Source organism: Vidua macroura, chromosome 6, assembly GCF_024509145.1.
Source record: "Vidua macroura isolate BioBank_ID:100142 chromosome 6, ASM2450914v1, whole genome shotgun sequence".
NCBI lineage: Eukaryota > Metazoa > Chordata > Aves > Passeriformes > Viduidae > Vidua > Vidua macroura.
Window position 1 is genome coordinate 36,511,346 of NC_071576.1, and position 14,938 is coordinate 36,526,283.

General features: G+C 38.9%; 1 protein-coding gene across 1 annotated transcript in view; it reads left to right on the top strand.

The window, feature by feature from the left end:
* Window positions 1-14,938, top strand: part of ZNF106 (zinc finger protein 106) — a 40,772-nt gene that overhangs the window by 20,880 nt on the left and 4,954 nt on the right. Inside the window, exons 8-21 of the mRNA XM_053981003.1 lie at window positions 650-804; window positions 905-965; window positions 1,298-1,639; window positions 5,049-5,820; window positions 6,193-6,248; window positions 6,722-6,867; window positions 7,165-7,299; window positions 8,221-8,337; window positions 8,775-8,966; window positions 10,412-10,474; window positions 12,023-12,142; window positions 12,610-12,681; window positions 13,838-13,909; window positions 14,553-14,699. Of these exons, the coding sequence (XP_053836978.1) occupies window positions 650-804; window positions 905-965; window positions 1,298-1,639; window positions 5,049-5,820; window positions 6,193-6,248; window positions 6,722-6,867; window positions 7,165-7,299; window positions 8,221-8,337; window positions 8,775-8,966; window positions 10,412-10,474; window positions 12,023-12,142; window positions 12,610-12,681; window positions 13,838-13,909; window positions 14,553-14,699 (2,450 nt within the window). The remainder of the gene's footprint in view (window positions 1-649; window positions 805-904; window positions 966-1,297; window positions 1,640-5,048; window positions 5,821-6,192; window positions 6,249-6,721; window positions 6,868-7,164; window positions 7,300-8,220; window positions 8,338-8,774; window positions 8,967-10,411; window positions 10,475-12,022; window positions 12,143-12,609; window positions 12,682-13,837; window positions 13,910-14,552; window positions 14,700-14,938) is intronic.

Here is a 14,938-nt window from a genome sequence, read left to right on the forward strand (position 1 = left end):
GTTTGGACAATCTCTGTAACGCCAGAAGTCTATAGGAGGTATAGGAGGATCTTTTACTGAGTACAGTGGCCAGAGACTCTTTCCCAAGAGATGGCAAATGTCAGTCTCATGGCCCCAAATCATCTTGAGTAGTAAACTTTTTTTAATCATTGGGTTCCTTTTCTCCAAAACAACTTTTCCTTGGCTTTTGCATTCACTGGATAATTTAAACCTTGTTTAGCTTAAATTTGCCTTTGCCTTTTTGATTACATTAATGGCAGGTGTATATTTGTACTTCTTGTATACATGTACTTCAAGAAAAGATCTTTGTGAAAGAGAATTACTTCATTTATTTAACTAAATCAGTGCTGGCAAAGCCATGATAGAATTAATTGCTAGAGTCAAGGCTGAGATTCCTTAAAGAAGAATACTTGACTTTGCCCTTCATCCATGTAGATGTGGCTAGTCCTGTCCATAAATACTCCTTTTTAGCTTGTATAATTATCAATGCTTGAATGCTTGACCTAATTTATGGGATTTTTTCCATTCTGAGGTGGTACTATTTGTTGTGATATCATAAGTAAGGTATCTTAATGTATTTAATGTACCTTAAAGTAAGGTAATCTTAATGTTCAGTGCAATTAGACTCTGCATTTTGTTTCTTTTTCAGAACGTTCTCAGGTAGACCAGTTGTTGGCTATTTCTCTGAGGGAGGAAGAGTTAAGCAAGTCCCTGCAGAATGTGGACAGCAGCCTCTTGCAGGCGAGGGCTGCCCTGCAGGCTGCCTATGTTGAGGTTCAACGGTTCCTTGTGTTAAAGCAACAGGTAACAGTGGGCTTTGAAAACTGTCTGAACCAGAAGTTAGCAGCATGAAGAGCTGCCTGTTAAATCAGTGGGACTGATATAAGCCACAACTGTTTTGCAGATAACTATGGAAATGAGTACACTGAGAAGTCAGAGAATCCAGATCTTGCAGGGGCTACAAGGTACAGGATACCATAGCGCTACAACAGTGGAATGTTTATTCTCATATTCTTTGAACTCAGAATCTTTTAAAAACTGTGTTTAACTTGAATCTGCTCATTTAAGTTACAATAAAATTGTAGATTTTCAAAATGAGGCCTTTATCATCAAGTGTGAACTGTCAGTTTTGATAGTTCCCTCTAGTGTCTTTTTTCCAAAGTTTTCTCTTACTTGACTGTGTCCACAAGAAATGAGCTCCTGGCACCACTAAATTTTATTGTAAAATATAAATATTTTTGTTCTGTTATTTATTTATTTGTTTGTTTCTTTAATGTATCTCTTCTTTTGCCATTAGAGGCATATGAACCTTCTGAACTCTCAGATCAACTTTCCTGTAGTGCCCTAACTGAGAGACGAAACAGCAAATCTCCGATGGCAGCTGACTCAATTCCTTCAGGCTCCCTCCTGCCCCTGTTGGACACTTTGTCTTCCTCTGTACCTCCTCGAGGAGCTTCTGTTCCTGTAACCGTGCCATCACCATTCCAGTCTTCTGGCAGTACACCTTCCCATACTCCTGACTCTTCAGTACAAGTTAAGCGAGAACCTATGTCTCCAAAAGGCCCAGAACTAAATGTGAATTCTGTACTCCAGAGCTCTCCATGTCCTCCACAAACAGAAGAGGTGGAACAGAATGATGGTAATTGTAGTTTCGCTTTAAGATAATTAGCTTAAAGAAAATAAGGAAATTATTTTTTTCCCAAAAAGAATGTAAATTGTGCCTCAGCCTGCAGTCTGTCAGGCAGGGGTGAACTCTCATTAACTTGTGAAGGACTTTCTAGGTTTACTTTGAAAATAGAACAAACATGAATTTGAAGGTTACATCCTCTTAGAATAATTTAGTTAACTAAACAAACCCAAAACTGGCACAACCCAACTAACCTGAGAATCTCCTCTATAATTTTTGTCTTCTACTCTGCATCATTTAATGAGCACTGGTAGCAAAAAGTCTGCCTACAAAGGAAAAAGATGTGCCTGAAAACATTTTTTAAAAAATTATGAACACCTACATCAAGATTTTTTTTGTGTTCTTCTTGAGCTCTGCTAGATAAGCACAAAGAGTATAATTTGTAATATTAGAAGTAACAATCCATCTTCTACTAATGGGCTGTTAGGCACTGTTCACTCATATAAGGGGCATGGGAGGGCTAGCAATGAAGATAGGGGTTTACTTTTATCTGGAGGAGAAACTGCTGAATTAATTGAACATCTAATGGGAGAGCTCTTGCCTCAGCAAAGTGAGATGACTACAGCTGAAATAGCCAACTCTTTATTTAGACAATTTAAACCCCATAAAACTTGTGTACTGTGGTCAAAGGCTTAGATGCTATCGGTAGTTTCCTCTGCAGTTTGCTACTGTGACTGAAGGTAAAAACTGAAGATTAGAAGCTCATCCCATACTTAAGAGCCTGTGAAGTCAAGCAGGGTGACTCTAATGACAGTTATCTGCCATAACAATGTCACCTAGACCTTTAACTTAGGTAATTTGAGAAAAACATTTGTAAAATTGATCTTTATTAAAGATAGCCAACATAATTTTTTTCCCCTCCAACTGAAGTACAAAATACTATGGAATAAGTCATGCTTACCTTTCTAAGCATTTTTTTTTTTCTCAAGCACAAGATGAATGTTGGCTGAATTGAAGTTTACACCTCTTTAATTAAAATAATTTGGTTTTTAAATTTTTTTTTAGTTTGCTTCAGCTGTAACATTGCATATAAGTGGTGGGTTTTTTTAGTCACGATTGCATTTCCTGTATTCCATTCTGTTAAAATACATTAATGTAGTATTCTGAGTTTTGCTTCATCTCTTTTTGGAGGATTTGACAAGGAATATGATGCTCTGGGAGTATTCACTAAAGTAAACTTGAGGCAGGGGAAGAATCTGCTTTTTTTGTTTGTTTGCATTCTTAAGACTCAACTTTTAGGAAGCCACTACCTTTGCTTTCCTGTTTTTGTTGGCATATGCTATACAGTTATGCTTAAACATCAGTGAAATTTTTATTTTTATTTGTATCAGTGTTATTTTTATTTTCAGTTTTCCAACTCTAAGGAAAGATTTAGTGACCACTAGCTGCAGTGGCATGAAGTGTCTTGCTTGCAGAATCTTGAAACCTCACAACAGAGAAGATTAAGAGGTTTTTTATTTTTTTCTTATGAAGATGAACCTTCAGTGTATAGCTACATTTGTTACTTAACTAATTACTTCAGAAAGCTCTTAATCACAATATTTTTCCATTTCCTACAAACTGAATTTTGGTGTATTAAAAGCAAGAATATTCTTTTTATGTTCATTTGTCAAGTTACCATAGTTTTGGTATTGATGTACTTCTATATGTGCTACATTTAAAATCAGTTTGCCTTCAGATAAATTTAGTAATTTGGGAGGAAATAAGCATTTGCCTTCAGGTAAATTCTGTAACTTGAGGAAGAGGAATTGACTCTGGGGCAGACTGTTTACTTTTTGGGGTTGAATGTTTAGCTTGTCAGCTTCCTATTGAGGTTAGCTCAGCCTTGCTTTGAGGGAGCTGATTGAGTTTGTTTTTCCCTAAATGCCAGCAGTGTGTCCCACCTGTGGTACTGAGTGATTCTGTTTGCTTTCATTGCCATGGTGGTTTCCTACTTCTTTTTCTAAAACCCTCAGCACTCCAAGTGCTGAGAATTAATAACTTTTGGATTTAGAAATTTCAGTTTAAGTGGCTGGCTGATATTATTTTCCTGTTATAAAGTGACCAAGTTACTTCCTTCCCCTTTCCAGTGGGAAATGAGTGGCAGATGATATTAGAGATGTATTCAGAATTTAAGGTTTTGTATGCCTTCTTCCCAGTATAATTCAACACAGTAACTCATTCAAACTTCATCTAATTATTCATTCTTTTCTGTACAGAGGTTTTTCTATCAGGTTTTGCAGTTGTGCATGGCAGTTACATGTCCAAGGAAAAACTTCTCTCCATTGATTTACTTTAAATGCAACATATCCTATGCTGTCAGCAAGTTCTAGTTTCATCTTGGAATTCCCCATCTGAGGAAGTTGTGGGTCAGAGATGTTCTCATTTTAGCTGTTTCTAGTTGAATGCGTAATTCCAAAGCATCAGATTTGTCCTGTGATGTGTAATGTGCTTTTGGCCAAGCATTAGTGTAGGTTTAATTTGCTGAGTTCTGAGAGGCTGGAAGAGGGAAGTATTTCAGATACTGCCAACTTCCCATTTGCATTGCATGATCCCACCCCAGAAATGCAGTGAACTTGAAACATCCTGTTCTGGATTGTAGTTATTGCAAGTATAACTGGGGCATTTTAGGGTGTGGGAAACAGCTGTGAGATTCTGCCCTTAGTCTGTCTCAGCTGAGAGGTTGGATCATTTTGTTCATATTAATTCAGTCACAATTAAATAATAGGGAGATTGTGTTGACCCCATTACATAGTCCACCACAGATGAGCTAAGTAAACGAAAGTAACTAAATAAAGCCTACCCTCATGGCTTACAGTGCTGCTATTCCCAGGATAAAGGTACAGTGCTGCAGAGTGGGTTGTGCATAACTGTCTGCCTTGAATTAGGTCCAAGTAACTTGGTAGAAAAAACTGTATATATTAGGTGTAATAGTTCAGATGGGTTAAGCACAAGATTTTCAAACTGTCACTGAACAGATGAGTCGTACTTGGCATACATTGATTAATATAATTTCTACAGAAATCATGACAGCAGGTATGGGAGCACACAGAGAGGGGTGGTGGCATCTTAAGTCAACAATGTAGGATTCACCAAAGATTGTCAGAACTTTAAAAGGATATAGCCAGCCATCAGCTTGAATGATGTTCCCCATTCCTTTATTTCTATGTACATGGATAAACATTTTATTCCCCAGTTATGTTTTTTTAAAGGCTGAATTGCTGACTGAATAGCAGATCTACACATGCACATAGTTTTCAACAGGTAGGAATATGTACTTCACATGCACAATTAAATGTAAACAGAAAATACAGGGGGGGACACTTTGCATAAATAGTTACTGGTGTACAGATTGAATGTAACACAAGGCTGTTTTCTTTAGAAGAGACCAACCAGAAAACTTCAGTGTATCCAGTTATCACTGCAACCATATCCCTGGCAGGGCTGGCGGCTTGTTTCCAACACACTGATCAAGATGTCCATGAGCCTGCTGCAGACAAGGGACAGTCTAGACTTCCTGAGAACTCTTCTCCTCATTCAGTGTCTGTTTTCAGCAAGAAAGAAGCAAATGATACAGCTGCTGAAAGATTTTTACTGGATCAATGTAGCACTTCTCTTTCAAAGCATTCGGTCCTTCTAGAAATGCCAGTGGATAAAACTCCCAAATTGTCAGCAGAACCGTCTGAGCAACACTTGACAATGGCTGCAGTCCCAGCAGAGAAAGGGAATAGAAGGAGGAGAAGGTTAAGGAAGAAGAAAACTCTGAGGGCAGCCCATGTGCCAGACAACAGCGATACAGAGCAGGATATGATTGACTTCAAGCCTGTCCGGAAGGTCAAGGGTGGAAAGGTTCCTAAAGGAGAAAAAGTTACTCCTCCAAGAGAGGAGGGTGGAGTTACTGCTCAAGCAGAAAGAAACAGAGATGAGAATGACAGTGATGCTTCTCTGGAACTAGTGGAAGTTTCAGCACCTCAGTGTGAGGTGGTTGATGTTGGTTCATCAGCCTCAGGAGATGAGAAACCAGACAGTCCATCAAAGAGGGATTTGTGTAACTCTGTGGATCGAGCAGTCCTAGAGGCATCTTGTTCTGGGTATGATGAAGTGAGCTCCACCAGTGAGATTGACACAAATTGTAGGAATGATGGGAAAAAAAGGTGAGATTATTGTAGACCTCTGAAAAGTAAAACTATTAATATTACACAATATTCATAAGAGGTCTTTCTTTTTTTCTTTTTTTTTTTTTTTCCTATTCACAAAGTCTTACATTAGTGACTTCAGGAGTGAAATAAAAGGGAAAATAAAAACTGACTTGGCTTTTTTGGTCAACAAGTGAATGTGTCTTGTTACCTACTAATTTCACTTAATACAAGAACAGGGCTGCCCAGTTTGGTTTTGAGCTTAACTGTCACAGCATATTTTCTACTAAGTGCAGAGGCTTGTGTTTTGGAGTATTACTTACCCAGGTATTTTGTCTGAAAATGAACATGCAAAGTCCAATTTTGCTACTGTTTATTTTTGTCTTACAGTGTGGCTGAGACACAGACTTCCATATCATTCCTAAGAGGATCAAAGAACTCCTCAGGTATATCTTTTAAGCTTTCCTTTTGATGCTTTGTATGTAGTATCTTGCAGGACTTTGAGTTAAGTCTTGATCAGCCTGCTTCCATAAGACAATTTTGCCCTGAAGATAAAAGCTTGCACTCAAAACTAAAGTGGGAAGTGACATACACTCACATCATCTTACACTGAATGCTTTGTGTCTTGACTCCTCCACCTCCTCCTTCCCCTCCCACATGAACACTATTGTTCCACAGTCTCTGTAGAGCTCTAGACAATAATACAATCTCTTTTTAATTTGAAAGATAGTTCTGAACTTAGTCATATGAAGGTCTTTTTAGCACTTTATATTGCCCTCTGTCACATTCACAGTCCTGCTGGAATCCACAATGAAATTTGACTTAAAGGTGCTGAACCCATGTAATAGTTCTGCTGGTTGGCAGTACAACACAGCAGTGTGTTTTCTTGACTGTGTTCCCATATGTCTCTGTGCTACAGAAGTGTCTTCGGAGCCAGGTGAGGATGAAGAACCTACTGAGGGAACCTTTGAGGGACACTTGGCTGCAGTGAATGCTATTCAGATTTTTGGGAATTTGTTGTATACCTGCTCAGCAGACAAAACAGTTTGTGCCTACAATCTTGTTGTAAGTAAGGTTGTGGGAGTGATGTTACATTAATTGCAATCACAAGGTTTTCTTTTGTAATGCCTTACTGTGTAGTAAAGGAAGCAGCTGCTTTTTAAAGCCCCTAATTTATTTTATACTATTCTTCAAACCTCTCTTCTCCACCAATCCAACCCCTTCTCTCTATGAGAGAGACAAGGGGAGATAGATTACCACCTGTATCCTGATTGTTTTTATTTTTAGCAGTCCTGCCCTGTTCTGTTAGGTGCATATTCCAAGAGGTATTTATGCTGACAGACTCAATGCTTTCCTTCTTAGAGCAGGAAGTGTGTGGCCATCTTTGAAGGACATACTTCAAAAGTGAACTGCCTTCTGGTCACTCAGACAAATGGGAAGAATGCTGCACTCTACACTGGCTCAAGTGACCACACTATCAACTGTTACAATATCAAGGTACTCAAACTCTGTGTTGATTTTATGCAAGCCTTTCTTTATAAATATAAATTTTAAAAGCCTTTTAAACCCATATGATCTGGACACGAACACCAGTTCATACCTCTTTAGAGTAGAGCAGGAGAAACAAAACCTCACAAACAAAACATCAAACCATTAACTGATTTACTACCCTAATCTTTTGACTAGCTTGTCAGTACTGAGTTTTTGCCAGTACAGCATGGCATAATCCCAAATGTTGGGAACACCAAAGTGCAGGATAGCTATTTGGCCATGAATCTCACTTTTCTTCCTCTATTTTTAACTTCATTGCTTATGGAAGGCACTGCTCTCTGCTCTGTCTTTAGAGCAGACATAGAGTGAACAGCTATCTGTTATGCTGAGGGTATGTGAAAGAGCAGACCGAGGCTTCCTGAAGCTGGATATTTGAGACTAAATGATAAAAAGACTTGCCCAACCTGTTTCTTGAAGGATTAGAAAGCAAGTATCTGCTTCAGGAAGGTTTTAAACTCTTTCCCTGTGGGGAACTTACTGGGGAATCCTCCACCACATAACAGTTTTCATATGTGTGTGTATATATATATATATATATATATATATTTATATGTATATCTATATCTATCTATATCTATCTATCTATATCTATATCTAGTCAGTAGTCTAAATTTCTATACACAGAATCAATTAAAGGTTGTGACTAGAAAAAAGTGTTTAGGGTTATAACTGGTTGCTGAACTACAGTCAAGCCTTAGAGATGGTCCTGATTAAAATGAGGATCAACTGCTGTTATGACACCAGACTGTCAGATGTTTTTCTCCAGTTTTGTTGGTTTAAAAAGTGAAAATCATCATTCATTTCAGTTTTTTTTCTTGAATTGTTTTCAGTTAATGAAAATCTTTAAGTACTTCTTTCCATTGCTAGACCAAAGAGTGCATGGAACAGTTTAAGTTGGAAGATCGAGTGCTCTGTTTACACAGTAGATGGCGGATCCTTTATGCAGGTCTTGCAAATGGCACAGTGGTTACTTTCAGCATAAAGGTTAGTTTGTTTAAATACCAGCACCTGAAAGCCTGTTGTGATGCTGTTTCTTTCCTCTGTGTTTCTTTCCATTCTTTATCTACAGTAGTAAATGTATTTGTAAATGAACACATTTTGGTATAAATGGTCACTGTTGGCCCCTTTCGGTTTATTTTGTCCATGCATGAAGCTGTCCTATCTGCCTGTCTCTTTGTTTACATTTTTGTAACATTATTGTTACATTTTTCCTTAAGGTTCCTCCTCGTCTACATAACATAAGAAGTTTTTTCTTTGATTTGGAAACTTAATTTTTAAGATGCAATTTTTACCACTGCTATTTTGTGTGTTACTAAACTGAAATCAGATGCCGTAACAAGCACAACACAAAAAGGACTCAATGGTCTAGTCAGTTTCATACCAAAATTTTAATTCTTTCCATTTCTTTCTTCCCCCACCAGAATAATAAACAGGTTGATACCTTTGAATGCCATGGCCCTAGAGCAGTGAGCTGTTTAGCCACAGCTCAGGAAGGAGCACGCAAGTTGTTGGTAGTGGGCTCCTATGACTGCACCATCAGCGTACGAGACGCGCGGAACGGGCTGCTTCTCAGAACCCTGGAAGGTCACAGCAAGACTATTCTCTGCATGAAGGTAGGTGTCTCTGAAAATACATTTTGGACAAAGAATGCTTAAAATGATGAGCAGATTGTGATAGGAAATGGAGGATTTCTCTGCTTTAAATTATAAAAACTGAGCAATTTGGTAGGGAAATTGCATCTGACTCTCAGTGGCCACAGGATGGAGGCTCGCCGGCTCGCTGTCCTGCTTGTGGCCGCAGGGCAGATGTGCGAGCAGCTGCCCCTGAGTCTCTGCCAAGACTGTCGCGGGTGGCGGTGATTGCTGCGGCGTGGATAGTGCAGCAGAGGCACAGGGCACGAGGAAACCGAGGCAGAGGAATAAGGGAAGGACACTTGTCTGAGCCTCCAAATATTTAATCTCGAATGGGGGCAGAGCAAGTGACAAATCTGAACCTGAAGGGGCTACTTTTAGAGGATAGGGGGAACACGGGGAGGACACAACCTTCGAGCAATAGGAAGGCATTAGGGGAGGGGTGCAGGGTAAGGGCTCCCCAGTAGAAGCCAACACGGGGAGGGAGCAAACCCTACAACCCAATTCTGCTTTGAGGAAGGGATGAAAGACAGGGAACACTCCAGAACCAAAGGAGTGTGCTATCTTTGATAGACAGGGGTAAGACAAGGGAACAAGGGAGGTATACAGATGGATTGACATGTGGATTGACATACATTTTTGGGGGGGATAACTCTGGTAAACAACTTAGGACTGCCCCATTAGGGAAACCAAATGGGGTACAGAGAACGAACCACTACAAACTTATAACAAGGAATATTAAAACGTACTACAGAAGAACAAACTGTAAAATAACAGACTACCACAGGAAATTATCTCTGTTTGCCTGCCATATCTCATGTCCCCAGCTGCCACATCTGTGTCTGTGTTTTGAACACTTCAGGAATAGTGATTCCATCACTTCCTTGGGCAGCCTGTTCCAATGCCTGATCATCCTTACAGTGAAGAAACTTTTCCTAATACCCATTCTAAACTTCCCCTGGTGCAACTTGAGGCTGTTTCCTCTTGTCTTGTCACTTGTTAGGGTTTAGGAGCATTATTTTTCTTACATGAGCAGCATATAAGTATGCAGCACATCCAAAATTTCCAGGAAACATTGGGCTTTACTGTGCACGTGCAGAGCAGCATTCTGCATTCAGTTTGCTTGGTCCCAGATTTTCTGCTGTGCTGTCTGTGAGAATAATCCATAGGTAGGATGAGTTAGCCTGTTGGGCTGCAAGTTAACAGCTTCTATGTCAGTTGTGAAATGTCAAAAATCAGTGTAGTACATCTTCTAGCTCTTATGTGAAGAGCTCAGTGCCTGCTTTTTTCTTCATACTCCTGATTGATTTTAAGGCTCTCAAGTTTAGGAAATATTACAGTATAATTTTAAACTGAACAGTATCTTAATATTTTGCTTGCCCATTTCCATATCTGTTACAAAATATAAAACTTTTTTTTTTTGTAAGGTTGTGAATGATCTGGTATTCAGTGGCTCCAGTGATCAGTCTGTCCATGCCCACAACATTCACGTAAGTCTCATATAGAATAATGCAATGACTTTTGCTACTAAGGCATCGAATTCCTATGCTATAACGTCAGTATTTCCACAATATTTGACTGACTGGTGGGGCAGATTGCTTCCAGAAAAGGAAGTCTCATGATTTTGTGAATGTGACTGTGCACTACAGGTAACTCTGGAGGCATAAAGAGGCTACATAAACCTGCTGACTCTTGTCACATGATATGCAATGCCTTTTTGTCTGGCCATCTTGCTTTTGCAAATATAACTACAAACATGCAGATAATATGGAAAGGGTTCAAAGAAAAGCAGTATAAGATGTTCTGGTAGGGAAAAAGTTTATTACTAGAAGAACTTGAGGAACATTGTGTTCCAAGCTAGATGGTTCAAAAGCATCATGAATGCTTTGTCTCTAGCTTACCATTCTCTCCCTCTTTTACACTATCTTCCCGTAGTCCTAGCAGAAGGATTCATGTAGCTATGCAATAAATTAGATTAAGAAACTTATCAGAGGGACATTTTAGTTGACATAAAAAGAATGTATTTCTGTTTATTTACCTGAACTGATCCTTGTGGTTACATAAATACTGCTAATACTAATAGTATGGTACTAGTTTTGGGATAGGTGGGAATACATAACTAATGATGGAAACAGAATCAATCAGGTTGGAAAAGACCTCTGAGATCATAGAAAACAGCCTGTGACCAAACACCACCATATGAGCTATATCGTGGCATTGTCAGCATCCAGTCTTTCCCTAAATGCTTCCAGGGACAATGACTCCAACACCTCCCAGGGCAGCCTGTTCAAAAATTTAATCACCCTTTTCATGAAGAGTTTTTTCCTAGTGTCCAACCTCCCTGGTGCAGCTTGAGGCCATTTCCTCTTGTCCTGTTGCTGGTTGCATGGGAAAAGGAGCTGACCCCTCTCTGGCACACGGTCCTTTCAGGGACTTGTAGGGAGTGATAAAGTCCCCCTGAGCCTCTTCCTCTCCAGGTTAAACAGCCCCAGCTCCTTCAGCTGCTTCTCATTACACTTGTGCTCCAGACCCTTCACCAGCTTCTTTCCCTTCTTTAGACTCACTCCAGCACCTCAATGTCCTTCCTGAACTGAGGGGTCCAAAACTGCACACTGCACTCGAGATGTGGCCTCACCAGTGCTGAGTACAGGGGAAGAATCACTTCCCTGGTCCTGCTGGCCACGTTATTCCTGGTACAGGCCAGGATACCATTGGCTTTTTGGCCACCTGGGCACACTGGTGGCTCATGTTCAGAAGCAGAAGAGGAGAAAGAGAACTTTACACAGACCCATGCATTTCTATTGTACTGGAATGGCTCTGAGTTAGGATGGGCAAACAAAAGGATAAGTAGTATTTGATCATAATCTATAAGTGCCTTCACAGGGAATAGAATTCTAATAAAGGGTGTTTCCATTTTTGAGTAGTGAGCATTGAAACTAGCTACCCTATACATAGCGGTTAGGTAAAAACCATTTTGTACTTCTAGTTAAGAAAAACCAAACCAAACACCTTTTTACCTTTGCTTTTTCTTGATGCAGACTGGAGAGCTGGTACGGATCTACAAGGGCCATAACCATGCAGTAACGGTTGTGAACATTCTTGGCAAAGTCATGGTGACAGCATGTCTGGATAAATTTGTTCGTGTTTATGAACTGCAGGTAAGAAAATAGGTGGTTACTAATGACATTTATCTAATATGGGTTAATTAATGATTTGAAGTCAGATAGAAGTCATCTTTGTATTTTCTGGTCTCTAGCCCATCTCTCTTTTTCCTGTCACTCAGTATATATAGTTGTCTCACCAGTCAAAATACATGGGTTTTAAAGAATATAACTTAAAACATTTTTTAGAACCTGGGTTATTCCAAGACAATGACAGCTCAGAAAAGTGGGAAAATGTTAGCTTTGTCTGCTGAAAGAACAAGTGCTTAGTTGGACAAAAAGACTCCCAGAAGCAATGTAAGCAGAAGTGAGCTTTCAAGGTGGCTATAAAGTTTGGAATCCACCATAGCAGTTTAGTTGCTACCAAGGAAACTGCTCTTGGAAGTATTATCATTTACATGTCTGTGAAAAATGGCTCTTAAAAAATGTCATGCTATTAAATGTCTGTTTCTGTTTCTTTCAAGTCACACGACCGCTTGCAAGTCTATGGAGGCCACACAGATATGATCATGTGTATGACCATCCATAAGAGCATGGTATCTCCCTTCTTTTCACTGTTCTTAAAGAGAAAGTTGTAATTGCCACAGGCGCATACAAGGCAGTTTAATTTCTTCAGATAAAGAAATCAGCCTGCTGTTTGCATTTCCAAGTTGTTCTCAGTCAAAGAATCAAGTGGCTATAACAGCTTTATATTTATGTAATACTATTGTCTGGGGAAAAATCACTGTACAGCTTAATGCAGTCTTAACAATAGTTCTTTGTGCAGTTATGATTACAGTGAAGACACTAGAAATAGTAAAATACTTCTGCTTTTTCAAATGTCAATCCTGTTTGACTTTTACTCAGGGGAATCTCTCAGATGCTGGAGAAAAACTTCACCCACAGCCAAACCTCTAGCAACCTTTGACAGAACATAAACAAAGGTGTGCAATTGATTCAGATGTACAGGTTTCTTCATGCATCTGCCCTGCAAGATAAATTTCAGAAGCACTTCTGGATAAATATTTCTTAAAATAGACTTTAGAAGCACTTATTTGTCTGCATGTCTAGGAATTTGTTTGCAAAGTTTCTTTGAGACTATAAAATGAAAAGTATACTAGTGATCTGTAATAGCAGAAAAGTTAAATCCAAAGGAACAGATTTCTGCCTAATTGGAATACATTCTGCCCAAGCATCACATCTCATATGAGTCTAGCCTGAGGCTTGAACTGTGCCCCAGCAGTGGTCTGTTGTGGGCATTCTCAAATCAAAGAAGGGTTCAGAAGAGAAGTTTAGTGAAGAGTGAAAGGATTTGCATCAGTCTTTCTGAAATTCTGATGTTCTTTCACACACTTCATCTCCATCCTTTTTTGATAACTGGGTAAGTCTTGGAAATACATTCAACTTGACATTTACACCTAACATATTTTTGAACTTTAGTGGATAGCACCATAATTTAAACTTTTCTGAACTGTTACACACACGACATTATCAACAATAGAGGTTATGGAAGCATTTCTTATTCATGTGTAGGTTTTTGTGAACTATGAATGCAAATATTGAAAGGATTTGGTTATACCTATTTTTTAAATATAGAAGCCTTGCATGCTGGTATTTCATTGTTTTTTACCAACACTGAAGTCTCCTTCAAAATTTTACTTTTTTTTTTTCTTTTATTTCCAGCTAGTTTATCCATAAATGTTTATTTTACAGATCTACACTGGATGCTATGATGGCAGTGTCAGAGCTGTGAGGCTTAATCTGATGCAAAATTATCGATGCTGGGTAACAAGCAAATTGTTTTTAGCCTTTGTTATTGAATTTTCTAGCCTCTAGTCACTTAGTCTTGGGTAGCTTGGCCTTATACTTTTAATTATTCTTTTTTTGTTTTTTAAATGTGTATGTACTTTTAAAGTATATATCACTTAGATATATGTCACTAGTTTCATTTTTTATTGACTTTGCTCTCTGTGTATGTGTATATATATGTGTGTGTGTATGTGCTTTGGGGCAAGTTTTTAGTGTAAATTACTGTTCTTTCTGGCAGTTTTTAGATGTGTAACTGTTTAATACCAAAAACTTTGTCTGAGTGACATAGAAAAGCTGATTTACTGTGCTAAATAAGTTTAATTAAATTCCAAATGACTTTGTCACAGGTAAGCTTAAACCTCTTAAAGGGTTAATTCCTCTCTTCCTCCTGCCATTTCTGGTGATGGTCTAGGCTTGGCTAAAGGCAGGAAAATTTCTGTAAAGCTGTAATTAGAGGAATAGAGACCACTGAAAATGGAAATGCAATAAGATAAAAAACTTACAGGAGCTGGCAGGCATGCCTACAGTCTTGGAAGAACATTGTGAAATTGCAGGAAGAAAAGCATTAGCAAAAAATGTATTTCCCTGGCTTATTCTGGTGTGTTGTTTTTTCTCCCAGTGGCATGGATGTTCACTGATCTTTGGAGTTGTGGACCATCTGAAACAACACCTGCTAACTGACCACACAAATCCAAATTTTCAGACCCTGAAATGTCGTTGGAAGAACTGTGATGCTTTCTTTACTTCCAGGAAAGGTTCCAAGCAGGTATGTGGTTGAAATAACATTGTTGTATTTGGTAAAATAAAGTACTTTCTATCACCACAATGGTGGGACTTGATCCTGTTTCTCTTAAAAAGGGTTAAATTTTTCTAGCTTTGGCAGGCTTAACTGCATGTGGTTGCAGTCATCCAAGGCTAACAGGGTTCAGTTCAGCCTGTGGCAGATGAACAGTGCAACTATGGTAATTTGACATATGGTCAATTTAAAACAGTTTGACCCTAAAA